Source organism: Homalodisca vitripennis, chromosome X, assembly GCF_021130785.1.
Source record: "Homalodisca vitripennis isolate AUS2020 chromosome X, UT_GWSS_2.1, whole genome shotgun sequence".
NCBI lineage: Eukaryota > Metazoa > Arthropoda > Insecta > Hemiptera > Cicadellidae > Homalodisca > Homalodisca vitripennis.
In genome coordinates this window covers 24,428,459-24,454,311 of record NC_060215.1, presented here as the reverse complement: position 1 = coordinate 24,454,311, position 25,853 = coordinate 24,428,459, and the positions used below count along the sequence as shown (strand labels likewise).

The window sequence follows — 25,853 nt, the reverse complement described above, 5'->3', positions numbered from 1 at the left end:
AATAAATAACATTTGTCAAAAAACTTAAAAAAATATAATCCTACATTTTATTACTTTTAGTGGAGTCTATATTTATAGATGGTCAACAATACACAATTAAAAAAGGTTTTCAAACAAAAGCCCTTTTCACCAGGTTATATATACATATAAGTAAACAAAAATATGTTAAGAAAATTCGGTCGAACCTAGAAATCTTTTTAGTTGTAAAAACACTAACTAAGCGGTTTAAAGATGTAGCTTTCTATTTTTTTAATAACATTTTTACTTTTATTTTTTTTGTACTGCTAAAAACTAGTAAGTATTTTTAGCATTGAGTTTAATTTAATTCACTGATCTCCATAAAAGTATTGTTTAAAGAATAATTGTTTAAACTGTCTATTTTAAACAGTTTTCCTATAACTGTGTTGTAATACATTAAATGTGGTCCACCCTGCATAGGTAACAAAATAGTAACTAAGCATCACGTTTTCTGGTGACACAAAACAATTCATCGAATCCTGACAAAGCCTTAAAAGTTGACCCTTCGTCCAAAACCACTAAAGTTGAATTGACTTGTGAAGCCAGAGAAGAGAAAAATCAATTTAGCACTGCTACTTTGTCTAAGAACACTAGCAAGAACGATATGATGGGCCCTTCGACTAGCCATGCTCAATTGAAACTATCAAATGAAATTTCAGTACTAAAATCTAATTTTCATAGCCTGGAAGAAAATTCTTAAATGCCATTGAAGAATCAACACACTAAAATTAAAAGAAAAAGAGTTGGTAGAAAAAGAAAAACATTTAAAAGCTTTAGAACTGGCTCAAAAGCGGCAACAGAAATTTTGAGTAAAAAGGAAGATGGAGATGTCAAAAGTGCTGGAATGTAATCCAGATCTCAGAAAAGAAATTATGTCTCTCCATGGGCTGCCCAAGAATTGAAGATGACCAACTTGACCTTTTAAATACTATAGTACAGATAGCAATACACAAACAACTGCAGGGGCAAAAGATGAAGTGATTCTGATGAGAGTTGTAAAAACTCTGGATGACCTAACAGAAGCTAGGGTACAGTTCAATAATCTGTGTTTAGTTAAGAATGTTCCCAAAAAAGAATTAACACAGTAGAGGTAAAGAGACATATTGTAACAGTTCCAGTGAAGCTCATTTGTGATGTTTTGAATCACATGGAAGAAATCACAGCATTACTATTCCTTATGACAGTTGTGGAATGCCAGGGAATAACAACTGATGAAGAACTTAAAAAGAAAATGTTCAAATTGCAGGGAAAGTCTAGCTGAATTTTGGAATGGTTAATAATAGCTAACCAGTGAGCACCAAATATATTTCACCTGAACAATCCAAGATGACTGAAATTAGTGTCAATCAATGAGATACGGTTTGGAGAGTCAAACGGGTAAGAGAAAGCTAGTGTTTTACACAAATAGTAAAGTGTTTGAATAACAATGCACTACATGTAGAAGTGATTATTTTAAAGTGGGACTACAAAGATTTTTGCCGCCACCTCTACCTCTTATGCAAACAGTGTCATGGACTCTTGCCCAGACTTTCCTACAGCAGATCCAGAGCACCAGGCATACTCTTTCCCATTTCGTTTTTTTGCAACATGTCTATGAATTGTCAAACCATCCTACCATTGAGTGCCAAACTTTTTGAAGAAATCCCATATGTTACCCAAGCATACAAAATTGATTGGAAAAGAGGATCTGCAAAAGACATGGTCTATACCACTCAAGTATTACAAGGTAAATCAGTTTCCAAATTACCAAAAATGAGTACCAGTGCAGTATTGTATTTCTCTAAAATATATCCAACATTATGTACAGTTTGTTTTCTTTATTTTCAATAGAGAATTTATATACTTCATTGTATTTATAAAATGGAATTTAATTTAATGGAATGGTATTTAATATTTTATTGGAATCATAACTTTCGTCAACTATGATAGTTGGAGAACATAAATTTAATTGGAATTATTGAAACACTACGTTTTAAAGTATTGTTTCCTGTTTAGGTTAAGCAAATTAATTACACAATAAAATCTTCACAAAATGTGATCAGCAGAATTCTTTGTAAGCAGCGGATGACAATCCATCTCAAATTAAGGTTCCATTAGTGTCCGTGGCTAGAGAGTGACGACAGCTGCTAGTAGAAGTTATGAAAGAAATTAGGATCTGGAATGGACAGATGAGGAAAATGCTGAGTTTGCATCACATCTGTGTCATATCAGTTTGCATTGCACAGTGGCTACTCTGTGGGAAGACAATTAGGATGGAGTTTTGTACACTTATTTTAATGTGATTGTGCTTTTAGTTTAATTTTACATTTTATTATAATAGTTTATTTATGTTTTGTCAATAATATAAATAAAACGATCAATCATGTAATAACTATGTACTTATTGAGTGATCCATTGTTAATGTTTATATTTATAATAAATTTAGTACGATAAGTACATTTATTTTTTTACTTTTATTACACCACCAATCTATGATAATCATTCAGTTCATTCTCTCCACTGTTAAATGTAATTTGAAAATTACGCATTCATACTATACTTTTAAAACGAAAATATTGTTTGTTAATTGTACTTATTTAAATAATGATTTATGTTAGTAAATCACATTTTACTTTGGAGTTTGAATTTGTTTTTGTTGTATTACAATTTTTTCTAATAATATAAATTGGAGGGGAGGGATGTTGTGGTGTTATATAATGTTTGAGAGAGAAGACAGGATTTGTTAATTTTAATACAAATCCTACCTGATTATTTTTAACCTAGATTGTAGTTATGTGTTAGGATTGGTATTCACCTGAGGAAGAGACCAGATTAGAGATATCGAAATGTAGTGTTGCTGATTTTTTTTATCACTAAACAATAGCAAATGTCCTGAAAAATCATGTTTCCTTCACAATCCTTCCATCGTCAAAACAACTTTAAACAAAGTATTCGTAAGTATGAAAAGTATGATGCAATCAATAAAAAATCATTCATAATTAGGAAAATATTTTTAATATTGAACTTAACGTATCACAGTTTATTACATTCATGCATTAGTATCGAGGAAGACTTACAACAGATAATCCTTAATGTACATTATATATTTGTATGTAACTACAAGAATAAATTTTAAAATTATAAAACCTCATTGTTATCACAATAATGAATTTAAACAGTCTATTTTCAAAAGTATTTATCAAATAACCATCACATACAGTATCGGCATTAAAACCAAAATAAAACTACTATTACAATTATTGAATGTTTTGGTATAACATAAATAGACATCTATCAGTAACATTTGAAAATGTCTGTTCTACATCTTTCGTTTGCAGTAGGTTGGTAGCAGTGGTGACAGCCAGTAGTTTTTTTTTTATATTACGACGCCATATTTACTTACACTGCAGAAAATCTATTATATATGAATTTTATTTAACATGTTTATGGTCGCTTACCTGGTATATCTATAAAAGACCATATAAAACAAAACTTTAGTTAAAACATAAAGTCATCTCTTACATTAACCAATGAATTCAAGTAAATTTACTTTCGGTAGCATTACAATATGCTTTTTTACTGCATAAAATTATATAAACATGAAATTTAATTTGTTTTTTTATAATAAAGTTTAAAAAGGTTTTTGATGAATACAATTTTTAGATCTCCTAATTAATCAAAATAGGATGTGATAAGATAGTTATTGTGAAATAGCTTTACAAATTTATGGCTGTGGCGTTGAAATGATTAAAATGTTTTTTAAACTCTGATATTTATTGAATCAATTAATATTTTTCAAACTGGTCACTGCTGCTGGTATCAGTAATAACAGGGTTACAATGAACTGACTGCATTAAGTATTGACAAATCTGAATCATTTTATATATTTATAAGGTTCTTGAGTTCATACATTATCTATCAGCTTTACTAGTAGTAAGGAAAAGTTTAAACAATATTTATAATATTGTCTTTTTATGATGATGATACTGCATTGAAGTATCACTAAAATACAACTATCATCAATGCAACATTACATTTTGCAAATTCAAATTGAGCACCATCTGCATTTGGGAAATGTAAGAAAACTGTTAATATGACAAATATTATATTTTCTGTAACTCATCAAAAGATCAAATTAAACATTAATTCTACTTTAAAAAAAAATGATTCACCATCATAAAATATTATTTCTATCTCTGTATTAAACAAATTTAAAGTGTTTACTTGGTCAGCAGTTCCATTTGTATATAATTAAGTATGTATATAATATTCACCATACTTAACTGTCTTTCTCTCTCCCTAAAATACAACAGTTGACATTCATAGCCAGAATCTAAAATGAACTAAATTATCAGCAAGGTAAGGGTATCAACGGATAGAAGAGTTTAGTCTCCTACACTGGCTGAGATGGTACTCGAAGAAAGTGCGAAGTGCACACTCTTCAACTGAGTACTCTGTATCGACTCTCCCCCTTATTCTGTTTGATAAGATCCTCGCACAGGCCAGTGGCCCATGAGGACGGACAGAATAAGGCTTAAAAGGGGATCGGCCTCTCCTTTTTGTTAAAAAAAAAAAAAAAAACACACACACTGGTGATATCTGAAATCTGCTGTCTACCTTTGTCTGAAGAGACAAAACACTAGGTGGAGTATCTACTCCTTTGCTCAAACTTGGTTAACCAAGCAAGCCAAGTGCATAGCATGTGCATAACCCTCTCTAGTGAGCAAGAGGACCTCCTGAGCATTGCCAGATTTCCTTCCTCAAATAGCATAAGCTACAGGTGCTGGAACTGTGTCGCCACTTACTGACAAAGTTAACCACTGATATACTTATACAAGTCCTAAATTGTCATATTTCTCGGTCAATAGAGAAATCCCCTGTATGTCATTAATTGTCTGACATTCGTTGGGCACGACTGTCACTCCCTCAAGTCATTAGGTTGAGAAAATCCCAGATGGGACACAAGCTCGTGGAATTCTTGAAAAATGTCTGTCTCTCATCAGTCACGCAAAAAAGTGTGAGACGCTATGATTACAGACGGAGTATCCGGGTGTACCCATAAGAGACAGACTACTGATGGCGAGAGAAAAGAAGAGACCTGGATTCTGGCCTATCTGAAAATTGCAGGCGCTACTACTAGTATGTTGCCGCGCCTTGTTTTGTAATTCCATTGTTGTTTCACTGTTTTGATTGATTTGCGGCATAATTGTTATGTTTTATAAGATAATTTAAATGACGGTACTGTTTTGATCAATTAAAATTGAGCAAAATTTATGTTTGTAATAAATTCTAATAATTAGGCTCTACAGTGGTTGTAAACAAACAATAATAATTAAAGGAATGAATCGCTGAAATTGAAGATTTTTGTATTGTTAAGATAACAATTACTAATGTTCATATGTATAATGTAAATGTAGTGCTTTTATGTATATAAAATTTAACATTGATACCTTACTGACTAACACAATATACAGTATACAAAAAACCTCTTACGCAAAAAAATAGAAACAGTTGTAATTGGATAAAAAAAATTTGAACACGTGATGCAACACTAACAGATGAAATAATGGGTGCATCTAAGATGAGTCACACTCTGCAGGAATGCCACATTACAGAAAACAAATAACTCCATTGGTAGGATAAACAACAATTCGCAGGGTTGGCTGTGGGGCGAAGCGCCTGAAATTACCGCGCGGCAACACACTAGTACACAGCTGTGCGCCGGCACGTGCCAGGTCTCTTCTTTTCTCTCGCCACCAGTAGTTGTAAGTCTATCAGATCCTTTTAGCCAGGAAAGTTTTAGTAGCCAAGTTTAGTCTACTACACTGGCTGAGATGGTACTTAAAGAAAGAGCGAAGTGCATGATCAACTGAGTACGCTGTAATACAGTGACAGCTGAAGTCTACTGTGTATCTGTGTCTAAAGAGATGAAACAACTTCTTTGGTTACGACGATTTGATAGACTTGCAACCAGTTTAATGATATTTACATATTGCAAGGTAAATATCATGTAAGACCATATGTTTGATCATGATACAAAAATTGGTACAATTAAGAACAAGTAGAAAATGATAAGGCACTTAAGTAAGTGTATCTACAATAGCCTGTTTATGCCAATTATTTTCATTATACTTTATTAAACTTCCATGATTTTCTTATTAGAGAAAGTATGGTGAACATAGGGTTGCCATATGGTAATATTGGAAAAAGAGGTGATTTTAGCTGATAAACCCACTAACTTTGGATAGGCGGGGAGGGGGTCGAGGGTGACCTAGAAATATTTTGAAAATTAAGTATTATAAAAAGCTTTGAATATATTTTAATATAAAAAATAAATAAATTTAAATCATTTACTAATATTATGCCTATAATTCCCAAATGTTTTATAAAACATACCATTTATTTTAATTTGTACATAATTGTTCATAAATCACTCAAAAACGATATAAAAGAATAAAAACTATATAGAAAAATAAAAACTATATAAAAAAATAAAAACTAAACTTATAAAACAATGAAGGGCGTACTTTTTAATTTAATAAACTACAGAGTTTATTGAGAAATATAAATGAGCCTTTAAAAAAATAATTCATTGAAGTACAAATCTAAAAACAATCACATATTTAACGTCAACCACTTGCTAGCAATTAACTTAATTTCCTCGTAAACAGCAGGTTTAAAAACAAGATGTCAAATTTAAAAATAATGTTTGATCAGTTATTGTAATCAGCTATTAGTTAATATTTTTTTATATTAGTCATATGAAATTTATATGACTATCATATAATTATATATTATGATAGTCAAACTAGCGTACAATATAAACCTATAGTAACAAAATTTGCTTTGAACCAAATACTGTCAATGTTGTACCAAAATGTTCAACATATTCAAGGATACCTAATTAAACCCTTAGCGCTCGGACCAGGCACAAGACCCAGTCTTGTCTTATAGTGCACTCAGATATTCAGTGTGATGTGTTGTTCTCCCACACCAGGTGGCCGTGCTACAGGCTCACTACACATTCTCCCATCCGGTCAGATTTCTCTGCTTACCACTTAATGATGACAGATCGGACTTATTTTTCCAGGTAAATTCAAATTGGCTTCACCTACCTCAATATCAAATGTCCATAATATTGTTGTATGGTAAGATTCACGTACTTACGCTGATGTAAACAACAAGCCATGATATAAATTATTGTGTGAGTTTTATACAAACAATGTTTAATATACAATAACGTAGTTTTTATATTTAATTGTAAAGCATGATTATGGGTGATAAACTAGTAGTAAATTGTTGTTTCATAATGCAATTCCACTTTATTTACAAATTATAAATTAATATGTAAAATGTAAAGTTTGATTTAATTATCAATATAATACCAATTTTAGTGAAATTAAAAATTACACCGTGTAGCTTAGAGTGAATAATCAATATTTTATAATAAAAGTATAAAAATACAAGTATGGCATTAAAATGTAATCAACTAATTCAGTTGAATGAAGTAAATAATTTTGCTCACCGTTAGTTCTCTTTAAACCATCAAAATCACTATCATTATCATCAAATTCTAGTGTTGTAATAATTTGTCTTGCCCCGTCAAAACCTAGGTCATGACAATCTACACCATTATATCATATTCAGTATTACAATAACATTTGTAAAATAATAAACTCAACTGGTATGTTACTAGTAGTAGAAGTATGTGGTACTACAAAAGGCGTCAGAACAGAACTAAAGAAATCAGAAATAATGTGTACTAGATTTTCATGGTTGCCAGAGTTCCTGATGAAAAGCAACACTTGTCAATCCTAGAAGGCAAAGAATTTTTTTCGTACTCAAAATAATAGTGATGTAGTATAGTGGGTTTTGAGTGTGGCCATTCTTGCTGTAGCACGTCACAACACGGGCTGACCTCACTCATGGCCCTACCTGCTCAGCTACGATGAGGGGGGTCACTTGCATGGCCAATCCGACCTCATGGCCAATATCTGTTATTTCCTTCCGAGTGCTAAGGGTAAATCACACCTGAATGGACTCGTTTGTGGAAATCAAGCCAGTACTAGAGCTAGCACATGATCAATATAGTACCAAGTGTACTTGTTTGTGGACCCTATCTTCTACCAAAAAAGACCAAAAAGTAATATTATGAGACTTGAGTGTATAGGGTTTGGGTTCGGTAATCATGTTGTAATAAAGCTGCAAACATAAATACTGTTCATTCTCCAAAATGATTTCAAACACAAAATTTACGTTACATAACATATTTTTATTGAAACATTAAGGAAGAGTAGATTTTTAGTTGTTTTGCATAAAATTCCGGAGCTATATTTTTTACTCTTTTGTAATCTCCGAAAAAACCTGGAGATATGGCAACCCTACGTGAACAAACATATTTATTACCCACACAGTAATGTTTACCATAAAATTCAAAACATTCATTAATTTGTTATGCACTGATTGTACATGATTATATATAATACTTGATGTTGGTAATCAGAATACAACCTTAATTTTCCTTATAAAAATATTTATATAAACTATCTTAACTTAACATGCCAAAATGTTCAATTTTGTACTAAGAATACCATATTCTAAATCAAAATAATAAACGCCCCATTTCAAAATAATTTAAACTAAATTTCTTTAAAAATGTAAAACACTATATGAAATTAATGCTACAATTCATCTTTTTCTTCTTCAAAATTATATTCATCATCGAGAGACTGATTACAAAAATGTGCGGAGTCTGAACAAAGGCGAATGTCAATGTTGTCCACGCCACTTCTGAACAGCTTCATGGCTACATCTTCATATTCCTCTAGGATGCTTTCACACTGAAAACAGTAAATGTTATTGATAAAAATAATTTATTTAAATTAATTGTGAGAGACTCGGAGAGGGAGAGACTGTACTGAGTTTTCGCAAGGAGAGATTGGGCTAACTATATGTACTTATATGTGACGGCCCATTAAGAAAGCCCCTAACCAATTGATACTGCGAGGTGAATATTATTATTGACCAGTGAAGTACTACAGTATTTATATTGTAGTATTACCAACCAACGATTCTTCATTGTTCCTAACAGTAAAATGTAAGTACTATTACTTACAAAATATCTACCGTCACCTAAATTATTAAAAGGAAATAAGGAACAGTGATTATTATATATTTATTTAGTAAGATATAAGTCCAAGTAATAGTTGCTCGGAATATTCTAGTTGATCTCAACTGAGTTGTTAAGCGGAAGTAGCCCGATACCCGTGGCTGCTTTAGCTGCAGCTGGCTGAGGAATTTGCTGATTCTGCTGACTCCAGCCTGTGTCTGGCCAAGTTGTGTCGTTTCTAGACTCTGTTACGCCCAAGTAAATCGTTTGGGAGCAGCACCGTACAGAGTCTAGTCCGCCATTTTAACAAAAATTTGTAGTGAAAAGGTATGTGCGTGGAGTGAGTTGATCGCCGGTACTCGAACGTAACGCGTCGCTCCGTGTTTGCCCTTCCCTCTAAAATCTTAAATTTTTAACCTACTGTTTCGCTGATGAGTGATTAATATATTTTAAAATTACAGTTTAGGGAATGTGAATAGTATTGTAATAATTATTAATGTGAAAGATTAAATTAAAATCAGATATATGCACAGGTGTATATGTTACCAGCAATAGAAGGTGTGTACAAACATTATCTGAGCTTATTTTCTATTACACAGGGAAATGAGTGAAGTGAGTTACGCACTGGCCCGTCACATGACATCAATCATGTCGGTTGGCTCAATATGTATTTGTTGTTCAACGTCAAACCCAGTATTGTATTCTTATTACAACTTTGTTTTATGCAGTACAAAGGAAAGTGAACAGCGATATTGCATCAGATTTTGTAAAAAACTGGCTATTCCCAAGTTGAAACCATAAACAAAATTTAACAGGTCTTCCATATTGGAGTGGAAGTTTTAATATGGCTCCCGATACCCTTATATGACATCTGGTTGTTCCCTCAATTGAAGATGCTCCTTAAAGGGTCCCGATTTGACACCAAAATAACAGTAATAAAAACGTGACGGTTCAATTGAAGTCCATTCAGAAAAAGGCCTTCAATACTTGTTTCCAGAAGTGGCAGGAGCACTAGAAACTATTTTGAAGGAGATCAATTGTTAAAACATGTTGATGAATAAAATAACCTATTTCCTAACTGACGTCAGATATTTTTTTTTAAACACTTTGTATGTAAGAAATGCAAATATTTTCACTAGAAAACATACACAATACAACAGTTAACAAAATATTTTTCTCATATAGCGCAGTTTATAAAGAGTTGTTTCAAGTATTTCCAAGCATTTGGATAGACGGAAATGAAAAAAAAAATCAAGCAGTCCAATATAACAGACCATTGCATTGAAAGGCTTAAATAATACATTAACATATGTTATCAACTAAAACCATAACATTTAATGAAAATAGTTTTTAAGATATGTGATTAAAATATGTTTTAGAAATACCACAATGGTTTGCAATATTATAAAAATGTCCTAACAAATATTGACTTCGGTATTAAGCAATATAGTTGACAGGTAGATATGACGCGAGCCAAGGAAATCCATATGCAGGGATGGAAAAATAAAGTGGGGGCAACCTTATCGTAACTAATTTTGGCCAATCTCTGGATATAATCTGGTTAACACTCCGGTGCTCGCGCGGTTCACAGTAACGTGAGTGATCGCGCGGAGCACGATTGTGCTCCATTGACCTCTAATGATATTCTGCATTATAACCATATAAATCAGCATTAATATGACATGTTGGGTAAAAGAAACGTCTGTACAATTGCTCAGATATAAATTAAAGTGTATTTTACAGGTTTAGGATAAAAAAGTGTGTTTTACAAAAAAAAGTTATTATTACAATCAACTTTGGAAGCTTGCCTCTAGACTACGTCTTTATTCTAGACAATCAACACAGACACTTTGTAAATGATCAACACAGACCCATTTATAGCACTTTGAACATGATTTCCTGGTTGTCTTGTTCCTTGCTCTGCCACACAGGTAGCACCTTCCAGTTGTAGCAGCTCTGGGGGGCTGAGGTTGCGGTCGGACCGGTCTCGCTTCATCAGGGTGCAGCAACAGATTGCCTCTAGTTTTGATCTGCTTTGGTATCATTTCTAGGGTCATGCGGTGTTCCATGTGGGGTTTCATCAACTCAAAAGAAAGCTTTTTCAAAAAATCCAGCCTATTTATGAAGTCAAGATTTTGATTTGCCTTGTATATTGTCATAGCGTTCACACCTCCCACATTTAGCAGGTGAAAAAAAAGAGTCAGAGGCCACCTTTTTGAGTTTCTTGCTGCATCATACTGACGACACATTTTATTAAGAATGTCAACGCCATACTTAGTGTCATTGTATGATGTTATTATCATGGGCTTCCTTTCATCTCCTGTTTCAGGGTCGATGCTTGCGTCGTCATGCATGGTGGAAATCATCAAAACCGCTTTATTCTTTTTGGGTACATAAGATACTAGAGTGCAGTCTTTTTGAAATCCAAAGATGCTACTCTTTACTTCTCTGTTTGAATCAGGTAGAAAGTTTGGTGGTACCTCACGTTTGTTTTTACGGAGAGTGGCAATAAGAGTTAGCTTTTTTTCTTCGCGGAGTCGTTTGGCTAGAGGCACGGATGCGAACCAGTTATCACACGTGATGTTTCTGTTCGATCCCGCTATAGGCTCAACTAGTCGCATAACTAACTCTTGAGTGTTGTTGCTCCTATGGAATGGTCCAGCTGGCTGAGTGCCTACATAAATTTCAAGATTGGTTGCAAAAAAATTAGTCGTAGAAACAAGAGCAAAAATCTTTATGCCATACTTAGCAGGCTTGCTTGGCATGTAAACCCTAAATTGGCAGTTTCCTCTGTAACCTACCAGCTGTTCATCAATTGTCAAATAATCTGTGGGTTTGTATGAGCTCTTACAATTTGATACGAACTTATCAAAAATTTCCCTGAAGGCTGCTAGCTTATCTACAGATTGTCTCACATCTCTACTATGAATATTGTCAAAAACGTAGGCATCGTAGAAGAAATCTAAACCTATTCAAACTCATGGTCAGGTAGATTGCTTCAACTCCAGTACCTGTAGTGTTGTCCCACATGTCAGTGACATTTCTTCTTCCTGCTTTCAGTGCACCTGCTAGGTACAATATTCCTATTAGAGCTTTTATTTCACGTGCATCAGTAGGTCTCGCATCTCTATCTCTTTGAAAATTAGCCCTTACCTTACTTATGTATATGTTTGTGTATTCAACAATTCGTGTGACCATATTGTCATCAATGAAACATTCAAAGGCCATAGCAGGGGTATTGGCATTTCTGGCATTACCTTGTGGTCCTGGACGGTGAAATACAGGAATGATATTGTGTCTAGGTGTTCGGGGTCGCACGAGGAACTTGAGGATCAAGGTACCATCTTGTATTCTTGTCTTTTCCTATGTAAAACTCAGGGTTGACAAAAGGAGCACCGTCTTCAAAGTCAATTTCATGGTCACTGCTTTCGTTTGAAGAGTCAACGTCTGTCTCTTCACCTCCATCTGATTCTTCGGATCCGACATCATCTTGAGCCTCAACGTGATCGACTTCTTGTTCGTCTACATCTTCAACTCCAAAAACACTTTCATTGTCCTCTTCAGTTTCAGCCAACCAACGACGCAACTGTTCACGGTCAAGTGGGTCAACACGATCACGACGGTCCATTGTACTTTTTATTGAACAATCATTTATTTCATCATAAAAATTAATAAAAGAAGCAGAAAACTAATAAAATAAAAAACATATACAACCGATAAGCTAAGAAAAAACAGTAACAAGAGTACTCGCGCGGAGCACAGTTGTGCTCCAAGAGCGTAGCGCTTAAGTAAATAATTCACAAAACTGCGATGCACGCTGACAGACGACTACAAACACACTGGTCGACAGAGGGTGAGTGGGGTGACAGGCAGATGACCGCTCAAGGTCACCGGCGCTACCAACTGTCACCGACACCAAAAACAAAATACCTGGAGCACAACTGTGCTCCGCGCGACTACTGGAGTGTTAAGAGTTCTGCTCCTATAACTGCAACAGTTCTTAGACTGTCTACTGTGACACATGTAATAGTAGATACAGTTTTCACTCTATCCATTACAGTAGTTAATAGTCATTTTAGACCAATTTCTATTGTAACCAATGTACAGATATTTCAAAGTGTTACATTCAAATTTCTTTCAAGTGAACTTACCAACTAAAGTCTACCTTGAAATCTAAAAGATATATGACAAGCTTCACCTCTTTTTGAGAAAGCTTGTGGCTTTTTATTTTTTTTTTATTTAGAGTTCATTATTTACAATAGATAATGTACAAAAATAACAGAATTATAGACTTTTGTTATCATTGTGTTACAATAATAGTTACCAAAATATATTTCTGTTGTAACATATAACATTGGAAAACATCTAATTTGGTTATCCTATTGGATTTGCAATAATTGTTTTATTCTACCTTATACCTGAAAGAAATGAAAAGTGAAATGAAATGAAAAATGCCTTTATTAAAGAGGCGGAGTTAGTGCTATCAAACCCTCTCTACCACTCAACCTCATATATATCACAGGTTACAGATATTTCTATCTTCCTAAATCCAAATCCAATCCTTTTATCCATTGTAATGCTACTTCCTCGGCCTATGAAGATAGCCTAGTCCCCCAGAAAAAGTGCACAAAGGACAGTCTAACTATATGACGCATTGTCTGGGTTTCAGTTCTACAGTCTTAGGATTCATAGGAGCCTGACCCACCTAAACTTCCAAGAACCACGCCTACCAATATCAGTGCAAAATCTATTCATATTTCAAAGTCCACTTTCTACGAGGGAGTTGCACACCACCTACTATTTCTGTTGGATTGGGAATCAGGAACTTAATCATGCTACCAAACACATCCCAATACATTATCCAGGTATTTTTGGCTGAAAATTCATTTCTTTTTAGGTGACTGGCAGTTTGTAGAGGTGGAGCTGCTGACCACCACGACTACTACACCCGACATCCTGCAAACTACCCACTACCAGCCCACCATCTTACACTGTATGAAAGAAAACCGTCATATGCTGGCAAGAAGCTGTACAACATATTACCACAAGAACTAAAAGCTCTTAAAGGAATGAAGCTGAAGGCATCGCTGAATGACTGGCTGACATCAAGACCCTTCTACACCCTAGATGAATATGTGCACTGGAAAGACATTCAAGATTTACATTATTTTTGTATACAATTTGAATTGTATCCACTGTAAACTGACGCTATACATTTCTCTAAGAAATTTTGTAATAAAGAGTTTCTGATTTCTGATGTTTTGGACTTCAGCCGACCTCTGTGTATACAATTTCCAATAATGTATACCACTACTGTAAATATACAAAATAAATAAATTGTAAGCAGAAATCCCATAACGTTCAAAGATTGGTGAATTTTTACTGCTGTGCCATGCACTATAGTGATTGTTATTTGAACTAATTTAGAGCAAACTTTGAGGGATGCATTTTTTGTGGTAAAATATGCATACAGCAAATAAAAGTACACATGTGGATATACCTAATTCGTTATATAACTAGCAAATTAAGATAATTAAGTACTGGACTTTTGAGGAACTATACACACATTGTCACTGATTTAAATTACCCTAAAACAACAGTTTTATAGTTATGTTATTGTGCTAGCTTCCACAATATTCATTGCAGTTTTAAAAACTTACATAAAATTTCAGTGATTCAATATCACCATCAGTAACAATGTCAACTTCTCCCAAATCTGGATTCATCTTTCCATCATCGGATACCAGCTTGATAACAGTGAGCTGACCGTTGGACTTGTAGGTGGCTCGGACATAGTCGTCCATTTTTTCACACGTCTTTTCTATCACATCTGTAAGAAACACTTCTGACCTCCTCAGTTCTACCTGTAACGACAAACACAACATAGTCAAGGACATATGCAATAGAAACCACAGTAAAGAATCAGTCTTCTAAATGTAGACAATTAAGAAGTAAAATAGCTTCTAGAATAATTTATTTGAAAATGTTTATTAATTTCCTTCTCCAAACTCTTAAGAACAGCACCAGTTTCTTCTGGTTTAAAAAGAATGTCCAGTGTTTCAAGAAAACGATGGTATATTTGGAATAACTATTTGCTGAGGTGAATTCATCTTAAATATTAAAATAGTAGTTGTAACAAATGACAGTTTATACACATATAAGTACATGTGCCACAGCTATTTATAGAACTAGGCCAAGCTACCTCATCTTTGACTTCCTACTATTCTAAAAACAAGTAATATTTTGTAAACTAATATTCTTTATATATTTAACCACATAATAATAATATAGTTTCGACTTAAATCAAGCTGTCTCTTAAAAAATATATAATTTCTTCATTCTGGCAAAACTCCAGTCTGTCCCAGCGACGGGGTAAAATAGAATACGAATTAAAAAATGCTGTAATGCAGCTAAAAAACTCTTTGAAAAAAATCAAATATTTGCTCTCATATTTCATTTTGGCTATGTCATACTGTTTTAAGTATTAAAACAGGCTTTAAAACGCAGTATTCTTGGTTTCATCCCAAATTATAGTACTCTTGTTTAAAATTTGTTACTGACAATGGAATGTTTGAGAGGATAACAGGCATTCGAACATTTGCCATCATTATATGTTACAAAAGGTATAAACACAATGTTTTTAGGATCGGAACCTATACTTCTGTGTGAATCTATAGTACTCTGTTTTGCCATACAATGTCTTATCAATTTAACATGGAAAAGCTACATTAGTTTATATAATAATGCCAAATATAAATATTAAAATTTTCAATAAAATCCATTTAATCAAATAATTTAATTTGTGATACAATTCTGTTTAAACCGATTTGTGATAAGGTGGTGTTTATCATAAAGCACAATAATTACATAAGTAAAACTAATATACAGGGAGCGGCAAAATGATCTGACGGTTTTCGATGCCGCGCTGTCAAGCGAGTGTGTGGTGGGGGGGCGGTGGGGATAGTTGCGTGGCAGAGCCTACATGCGGATATTTTTAGTAGCCATGGAGCGGTGGACGGCTGAGCACCGTGCGTTCGTTGTGGAAGCATTTTTTAAAAGTGGCGATAGTGTTGTTGCTGTTCCGCGGCAGTTCCGCAGACGTTTTTAATGTGGCTCCAAGAGGGAAAATGCCAACTCGAAACACCATTTTGCTGTGGTGGGTAACTTTAGAGCTACCGGTTCAGCTTTAAAACGAAAATCAACAGGCCGTCCAAGGTCAGCCCGGACGCCAGAGAACGTCGAGAGAGTGAGAGGAGCTGTGGAAGCCAGTCCTCGGCGGCCTGCACGTAAACAAGCAGCAGCTCTGCAGATGTCTGACCGCTCGGTAAGAAGAATATTAAGGTACGACCTGCACTTTCATCCGTACAAAATGGCTATCGTGCAAACAGTTGAAGCCCAGTGATTATGCAAAACGCATTGAATTTTCAGAGCAAATGATTGATTTGCTTACAGATGAAAAAATTCTCATTATGAGCGACGAACCATTCATTTTCATTTGAATGGTTATGTTAATAAACAGAATTTCCGATATTGGTCAGAAAACAATCCAGAAGAACTGCATGAACGACCTCTTCACAGTCCCAAGGTCACTGTGTGGTGTGGCGTAACAAGAAAATGTGTTATAGGCCCATACTTTTTTTAAGAGAACGGTCTAACTGTAACCGTCAATTCACAACGATACCTGACTATGTTGAAAAACTTCCTGATCCCCGAAATATATCGGCATAAATCGCTTCAACCGCCACAGAATTTGGTTCCAGCAGGATGGGGCAACTGCCCACACAGCCAATGTGGTAATAAACTTCTTAAGAAGCAAGTTTCGTGGCCGAGTCATCTCGCGTTTCGGGGACATTGCGTGGCCAACTCGCTCCCCGGATCTCAGCATCTGTGACTTCTTCTTGTGGGGACTGCTGAAATCTACAGTATACACAAAGAAACCCCGCACATTGGATGAACTGACGGAAACCATACGCCAAGAAATAGCCAACCTCTCTCCTGAAATGTTAGGGAAAGTGTTTGACAATTTCAGTGCAAGATTGGAAGAATGCATCGCCAAAGACGGACATCATTTGAAAGACGTTATATTCAAATCTTAAACGGATCAACTCGCCCTTTTTTGGTTATTTTTATAAATGTTCATAAATACCAATCTGAAATCTGCAATAAAACACTTTGTACCACTTTAAACGTTTGAGTTGTTTACATTATAAAACCGTCAGATCATTTTGCCGCTCCCTGTACTTTTCAAGTAGTTGTTTAATGTGTATTCCAGAAATACAGCTTGTGTCAGCCTCGGCTTCAATTGAGAGTAATGATTTAGAATATTATTGATCGATAACAGAGTTCACCTGCTCTAAGTGATGCTTTATGTATCAAGAAAGAACTCATCATGATAAGGGTTTTTACATTCTTCATTCAAATATATTGAAATAAAACTAATACTTTAAGAAAATAGTATCTATGGCTTTTATTGGTGAGAGGCCACCAATAAATGGACAGTTATTCACGCCCCAGAGCTATATCCATTTTGTTTGGTTGATTTAGAAGAACCAAAAGCTTACAATGACTTCTGAACCACTAAATCAGGTAGGTGAGTTGTTTGCAAGGGCATCATCTTTCAGGAGTCATCTATCCAAAGAGCATCCATGATAGTTGTTGCTTGCCAAGGTTATCTTGCGATAATGGTGTGCCCACTAGACAAGACCATCAGCATTGTAATAAAACTGTTTAGACTGATTTTCAGGTAATTACATGGTAAATACTACTTAAATAAGTTTTTAATATTTAAGTTTTTCAGAGATCCATCTCTTAGGAAATGTTCTATATCTGTACTCAACTGCTAGATTACAAGTTTAAACTTCTAAAGATGTTTGTTTTTTTTAACTTTTTTTAAATTCAGTTATTGATTTTTAAGATTCAAAGATTTTCTACTGGAGGCCCCCTACACCCCTCTCCGAATGGGATGCGTTCCACGTGCCCATAAGGATGGGCCCTTCCTAAGATTTTAAGATAAAATTGTTAGGTGTTAAAACAGTGACTTTATTGTTTAAAAAGTGTTTATCGTTTCTTACCATGGAGAAATTTATCTCGGAAGAGCGTTTTTGGACCCTTTTGTAATGGACACAGTACGCCAAGCCAAGTGGTGCTTGAACTTTCTGACATGACTAATTTCTTATCAGAAATTGATACATTTTGGTTCACCATATTCTTTTGGGTTTCAATGCGTGTTTTAAAAACTGGCCTTTGATAAAATTATAAATATTATACTTTACAAATTAGATACCATACATTACAATATACTTACCACCGATTTTTTTACCTCGCCCTGATTATCAAGTCTGTAACTGCCGACATCAACTTTTCTACTTGGATCAATTTTGTCTATTTCTTTTTCAATTTCTTCAACCACTCTTTGACAAACTGTAAAAAATAATGTGTTTAGTTAACCCATGTTACTATGTATGTCCCTAACAATATTATCCTTTTAAACTTAGCTAAAGAAAAAATCTTAGGGCAATGTGTCACTTTGCACAGTATCCTGTATAATCTAGTCTCGGTTCAACTACACGAAAAATTACATTTCAGAAAAATCTGGGTAATTTTTTTTTTTTTTTTTCCTTGGGGCGGCCTACTGCCATGCACTTAAGCCTCAAGGGCCTTTTGCGCACCCCGATGGGTAATTTTACTTAAACCCAAAAATGTCTCTGCAGGTCGCAGACAACTCTTTTTAGTTTAAAATCACATGGATAGATACACTTGGCTGTCATACCTAATTTGACCTACAGTGACATAAATTAATTGATATCATTAAAGTACAATTTTCATGGAATGTAGAACTCAGATGTTTAATGTATAATTTTTACACACTCATTAGACACTTTCACACACATTTACACAGAATGATATGGTGTAATTAGTTTTAAAAGTCTTATACAATTTACTCATGTTTTGTTCCAGGATTAAGTCTGGACTAGCAGTCATTTGTCTTTTGATAGGCATTACTTGTTTAACGTTGGCAGGTTATACAACGTCAAAGACTTCACCTGAAATTCAGCTTCTTCAGTGAAACTCATACAGAAGTTTTTAGGGTGTTAATTACATAACATTTATGTAAAATACGCTGACAAATTGTATAACACTTGTCCCAGAACTCCTAATAGTTGAGCAGAAAATCAGGGTAAAGCAAAAAAAGTTTGGGTCAAAAACACAATTTTTTGCGTTTGGACTACAATAACTCCATTACATTGCCTATAACAAAGAAAAATTTTCAATAAAATTTGTAGAAAATTTGATTCTAAAAAATAACATAAATAAAGTCAATAAATATGGAATAGTTTTCTTTTAAATTCAATTTTTATTAATTTATGTAATAGTATGTTAAGATTTATGTTATAGAATAGAATAGAAAACTCTCTTTATTGCAGGAATATACAAACTCAATTTCAAATGAAATGAAACAAATAACACATGATTAAAACAGTTCATAAATAAACAATAATTACTTACAACTAACAATAATTACTACTAAAATATATACTATAAATATGTAAATTCCCGCAAAAGGTAGCCCTTACAGGCATAAAGCCCAATTATAAGGGAACCCTATGCTAAGGTGTGTTATAGTAAATATTTATCTGGGTTTTTTATTTCAGTGAGAGTCGAATTTTTATATAAACTTGCTATAACAGTTTCGGTTTGGCAAAAAACACAACCCGTACAGCTGTACTACTATTACATTTACTATTTTAACCGTGCTTAAGATTCTCAAGCCTGAAGATGTTTTGTGCCAAACCGAAACTGTCATAGCAAGTTTATATAAAAATTTGACTCTCACTGATTCATAAATCTTACCGTATCCGGAACATATTTAGATTGTAGCACCAATACAAATTAGTTACGTAGTAAAATATAGTTAGAATGCAACATATATGAATTAATGAGTTGAGTTAGTTCGTATCTTATTTTAGTTACTATCTTATTAAGCCTAAGTTAAATATTCAAAATTTGAAAAGAACATACAGAACAATGTTCTACAAACTACAACATACTCAACAGCTGATTCTTAATATACTAAAACTCCATACTACACCTATGGTAAGTAAATGACACTTAAATTTTGAAACGTCTTTTGAAGAATCATTTTAATAGAAGGCTATAATACATCATTTAATAAACCTATTGTTTGTTTTTTATATACAACACAAAAATAATATTTTATTAGGCCTAAGTTTCTTTGTTCTTGGTAACTGTTTATTGACATTGATCTTTACTTGAATTTTTTTAAGATGCCAAAGATAACTTGGTGTACAGAAATGTTCAGTTTTGAGATCCCCCTTGATAAATATTAGGTTCAAAACTGACACGTTTTTGAACATTTTAAAATTGTAATATTTAATGGAATGGGAAAGGTCACAGGTTTCACTTTTTATACAAACTCTAAAGAGGTATAAAAATTGATGATAAAATGTAGCGTTTAAAAATATTTTCCCTTCATACGGGAAAAACTTCTAATGTCAATTTTTTGTTAAATGGTCAGATTTTATTTACTAAATACTTTTAAAAGCAAACATGATCATGATTTTTATATATAAAGATGATCCAAATCATGAATTACAGAATTGTTTTTGTTTAAAATATCTGCATTTTAAGGATTAAGAAATATATCAAGAATAAATAAAGTTCCAAGCATCTTAAAAAATGTAGGTGAACAATAGCATACATTATTTTTAAAACAATCTTGTTATTATTGTTTACTTTGTGCGTACAAAATACATATAAAAAATAGATTTCTTTAATAATCAAGCTACCACCATCAGATAGTGTCCAATGTGGCCATACAGTTGGTCAGTTATCATATAGTCTCCCTAGCCTATTTTCAACCATTTTCAAGGTTCATACCCAACTGATATTTTACTTCGCCTAGCTTTTTAATTACTTGTAATAAACTGTTCAATGTTCTTACACTTTTGTTTGTTTATTCATAATTTGATTCTATTAAACTTCATTAGATCTATATTTGATACAAAATCAGAAATTACTGGAGCAAATAACATGAAATCGTATAGTTATCTTTCTTTCAACACAATATATTAATGGCAAACTATACAGCGTTTCGGTAGCTTTCATAATTTTTAATAGCTTTTTTCAAACTTACTTCTGGCATTTTTCTTTTATTTCTTCAAATTGCCTGTTTTTTCAGCACTAGGCCTACACACTTATAAATTATAATTTTAGGTTAACTTTCAAATATATAATTAATTTTTGGATGTACAACTCTTTATATTTATCTCAGTGGGTTAGTAATGTTTAGGTTAATTTTAAAATTTCACTTATTTGGCACCAAAATTTATATTTAAAGTTAAACCAAAATTGGATATAACCTTAATGTTTTTGTCTCAACATCAAAATTTACTCGTTATAAATATGTATAGGCTATTAAAGAAATGTGGGCATGTATAAATACTATTTATTGCCAATGCCTGTAAAACCAAAACAGCTTCCAAGTGTTATATGTGAAAGTCATATAATGCTTAGCATCGCCACTTCTAGTGTTGACTCCATTCATTTCTTTACTTACCCAAACATTTCATCTGTTTGAGATCAAATCTTTTGCTAACTACTGTTTCAAATGGAAAAGAGAAAACTAACACAAAACAAATTAACCTATGCATATTGTGACACGCGGCAGCTTTCACAATAAATAAAGAAAGAACTTTGTTTTAGTTAAAATTTCACTGCACAAAAAAGATCAACTTACGTGGCGTTTACTTGAGACTAATCTCATTTTATATTATCTCATTAAATATATAGCTACTCAAGATATCGCCTGCCTTAGAACCTGATTGACGTTTCCCGATTGTTTATGTTAAGTTTGTACAAGAGACGTTATACCACAGCTGGTTTTTCCAACACTGACGTGTGGTGATGTGGTTGGATCGAATTGAAAAATTACTGTTCATACAATCTATATGTATTAAAATGTTGTACCTCAACTATTCACTACTACACTCTTATATTGTTAATCAGAAATCGACATGATAATTTAGGTGAAGATATGTTATTATTTTATTACACTTAGTTCGTCATCGATATTGCTTTCATGTGTCCTACGACACCGTCGTCATAAGTAAATGTTGAAGAATATTAGAATATATTTCAAATGGCTATGTATAATAGAAGTTTTACTCGCTGTATTAAGGATAAAAGGAGGTTCGAATAAAATTAGAACTAGGTGAGAGCCAAGAAATATTTGTATATATACACACATGTAGAGTGTTACAAATTGGAGCCATTCACCGGTTAACTCGGACAACTCTTATTGGTTTTATAGTTGATATACAATTCATTCGCTATCAGTAAACGTCTGACTAAAGTCTTTATTCGTGATCATTAAGAACAGAATGATTATCAAAATGCCTAGAATGCAACACATACAAGGATAAGTACAAGATTTAAAATATACAGATTTGTATTTAATGTTGCTTGACAATTCTTCAAGACTATAGATACACTGTACAGATACATTGTACAACTATACAATGTTACAATTTACGTGCTATAGATTAGCGATAGTTCAGAGGTTTTCTCACTCATTCATACGTCAAAAAACTTCTTCAGCACACATACATTGTGTGTTTGATATATAAAATCAAAAGTGAGCGATTGAACTACATAAGAAATCATCATGACACTAAGAGACTAAGTGTTACGCATTACACGCAGGATATCAGACTCTGCAGGGTTTTGTATTAAAAAGAGATCAACTTAATAATATTCATTTGAAAATGGAACATGATTTAAAAATATCAAAATGCTACGGTAATCGTTTAAAGTTTGAGGAGCCAGATATTTATTTTACCATAACCAGTAACACAAAATAGCTAGAACTATTTTTACTTTTTAATGGAAACGAATTCCCAGTAAATAATCTTGACTTTGGTTCTAGGGTGTTCAAAGATAAACTCATTAAAGTAAAAAGATACAGGTAAACATTGTGTTTTTGGTGTGGTAGCTAATTATGTGTGTTTAATAGAAAAACTTGGCCTTCCACATTGCCATAAGCTATATACTCATGCTAACTGGTCATAAAGTCCCAAGAATTGGCTTGCATTGATTAATTGTGTCTTTATATCGACTATTTCTGTAGTATATAACAACTATTAAATACATTCTAATATCCTACAAATTATTAAATATCTTATACAGTTGGCAACCTCTTATTTTGCTTCACAACTCTGTTTTTATTGGTCGATAGGAGTCACGTGACTTGGCTGATTTCATAGTCTGTCAAAACTCACAAGTTCCAGTGGAACATGTGAGTTGTGTTGCCAACCTAACTTTTTCAACATTAAATTACATAGGAACATGATTTTTTACATATTTTTTACATAACAAACCTAAAGCATAGCAATGTGCAGGGCAACGAGGCGAAAAAGATACACTGCTATCTAAATTTCGAATTTTCTGAAACATGTGCACTTTGATTCTAACTTCCTCATTTGATCGATACTAATGCTAAAAGCAATAAACAGCACAGTCTTATTCATTTAAATTAAGGCCAATTGTATTACTTTAAATTAGAAAACACAAAATATTTCCTTTAAACATTGATTTTGCTTGAGTTCTTTTTAGCTATTTTAATATTCGCAAACAACATTTTTAACTAATAAGAACACAAATCTTAAAAATATTGACAAGTTGGTCGTTTCCCCTTCCAATCTTTGTCCGTATTGTGATCTATTCTAGCTGGATAATGTTATTAAAGAAAATTAATCTAAAATTTCAATTCTCTAATGTTTACGTGGGTTAGTCCTTTCACACTTGGCTATTTCATCCCCCCCTCAATATTTTAGCTGGCTACGCCACTAGAGTTCATTGCCACGTGTTTCAATTGCTTACGTTTTCGCATATTGAATGTTACAGTTTAAGATTTAACACCTTAAGAAAAGGGCAGATACCAGTCACGAGTAAGTCGTGTTTCTGTTATTGCAACACATATCACTATTAAAAATTTTTATAGTTTCAATAGATTTAGACTGTAAATCTAAATAAAACTCACAGGCCACTGGTAAGTCATAAAATACAATCCATCTTTATATTATCACAATTATTTACTTTGCTGGCGATTTCACGCATGTCCTTTTTCGATTTAGCGATTTTTTACCTGGTAATCTTGTCAATATAAAACATTAATTACAAGTTAGGGGTTGTCATAAATTTAAAGAAATTATAAGTAACAACTAAATTTTGAGAAAAGTGAATCATTCACTTCCACCGTACCACCATTTGGAAAATGTGAAATCTAGCATTGTGCGAAATAACTGATTTCGCCAGTGGTGATTCGCCTAATGTTTTCACAACAGAGAGTATTCCCCTCCCAACAACCGTTACAACCGCATGCAGAACTAAAATCCACCATTTTACCCCGGTTGTTTTCCTTTTCCAGCGTTGGCATTTTTGTAGAAAACACCTTGGGTATATACTATGCACTGGATGTGGTGAAATTGACACTTATTTACTACCTATAATAATTGTCAAGCATTCGTTAGTGTAATTTAAATGTTCATAAAGAGCTTTCTAGATTATTTGTGGTTTTTGAAAGAGATTTAAACAATATTTTATAATGAGCTTCTAGGTTTTTGGTGTAATCTATATTCCAGTTACTTATTATAATCAACTGAACGATTTCTAATTATATCATGGTTTCAAAGAATATCGTGGCTTTTTCACATTGTTAGCGATATAAATAGAAATTAAATTGAATAAGGGTAATCAGTAAACATTGTGGAAAAATAATGATAGGATTGACGTTGGTATCCCAACACTTACTTAACCCTGTTTAATTCACTGATTACGCGAAGAGAATAAGATATTGCCTGATACAGCAAGCCTCTGCAGCTTTTGAAGTTAATCTATTTTGGTCTAATCAAGATTTTTTTTATACATCAATGTTAGGTCAAAATCACTAAGAAAGTTTCAGAAAATAGTTTGCTGCCTAAAACTCTATTCGAGTGCTATATATATAATGAGATATGTAAAATAACAATACTACAAATAAGTATTCCCTTAATTTACATATTTATGAAATTTAAATTAAATTATGTGGTGTTAAATTAAGGGGCGTTCATTACACTACTTGATAACTTGACTTGGCCTCTATGGTTTTAAGTAGTATTTGTTCCTATTTCCAAAATGTGGGTTGGAAGTTTGGTGAATTAGATATTGTGCAATACAGTAAATCCCAGATTGTGGCCGTCAGGTGTTAAAATGTTACAAATTAATCCAAGTCCCGCTCATCTCGAGATTCTATAATGTCCAAATACAAAATAACGAGTTATTAAATCACTTATACTCTGTATCAAAAGTTTAAAACATAAGCCATGCTGAATTTGAGAAAGGGAGCGCCTATTATTCTGAGTATTTTTACATTCAACTAAATGATGTACAAAATATAACAAAAATATTTATACGAATAATTATAGTTTGGACGAGGGTCACTTATTATATAAACCAACATGTGAAAATCAGAATCTGGAAACTACCACAATTTTGTTGAGCGAAAAGATCATAGTTTGTTGTAAAAGAAGTTTTATTTCGTGTTTGATGTTCTTTCATTTAATACGCGAATTACAACTTGGATATTTAGGATTGTTTTCTATCACCTCATTTTAGGGAAAGGGACACAGTAAAAAAGAACCTAAAAACAAACTTTAAGTTACTGAGGGGCCCTCTAATGTTTTTGATTCAT

General features: G+C 33.2%; 1 protein-coding gene across 1 annotated transcript; it reads right to left on the bottom strand.

The window, feature by feature from the left end:
• Window positions 1–6,088: 6,088 nt before the first annotated feature.
• Window positions 6,089–22,002, bottom strand: LOC124368798 (protein seele). The gene is made up of 4 exons (XM_046826179.1): window positions 21,684–22,002; window positions 18,411–18,526; window positions 14,767–14,970; window positions 6,089–8,837 (listed from the first exon to the last, which is right to left on the bottom strand). The coding sequence occupies exons 1-4, from the start codon at window positions 21,775–21,777 to the stop codon at window positions 8,679–8,681; spliced, it is 573 nt and encodes a 190-aa protein (XP_046682135.1). The 5' UTR covers window positions 21,778–22,002; the 3' UTR covers window positions 6,089–8,678.
• Between the last annotated feature and the right edge of the window lie 3,851 nt (window positions 22,003–25,853).

Coding starts and splice junctions, on each gene's coding strand:
- LOC124368798 (XM_046826179.1), bottom strand. CDS start 21,777: ATGCATAGGTTAATTTGTTTTGTGTTAGTTTTCTCTTTTCCATTTGAA. Junction 14,971..18,410: donor GCGAGGTAAAAAAATCGGTG/GTAAGTATATTG, acceptor TTGTCGTTACAG/GTAGAACTGAGGAGGTCAGA. Junction 8,838..14,766: donor TTGAATCACTGAAATTTTAT/GTAAGTTTTTAA, acceptor TACTGTTTTCAG/TGTGAAAGCATCCTAGAGGA.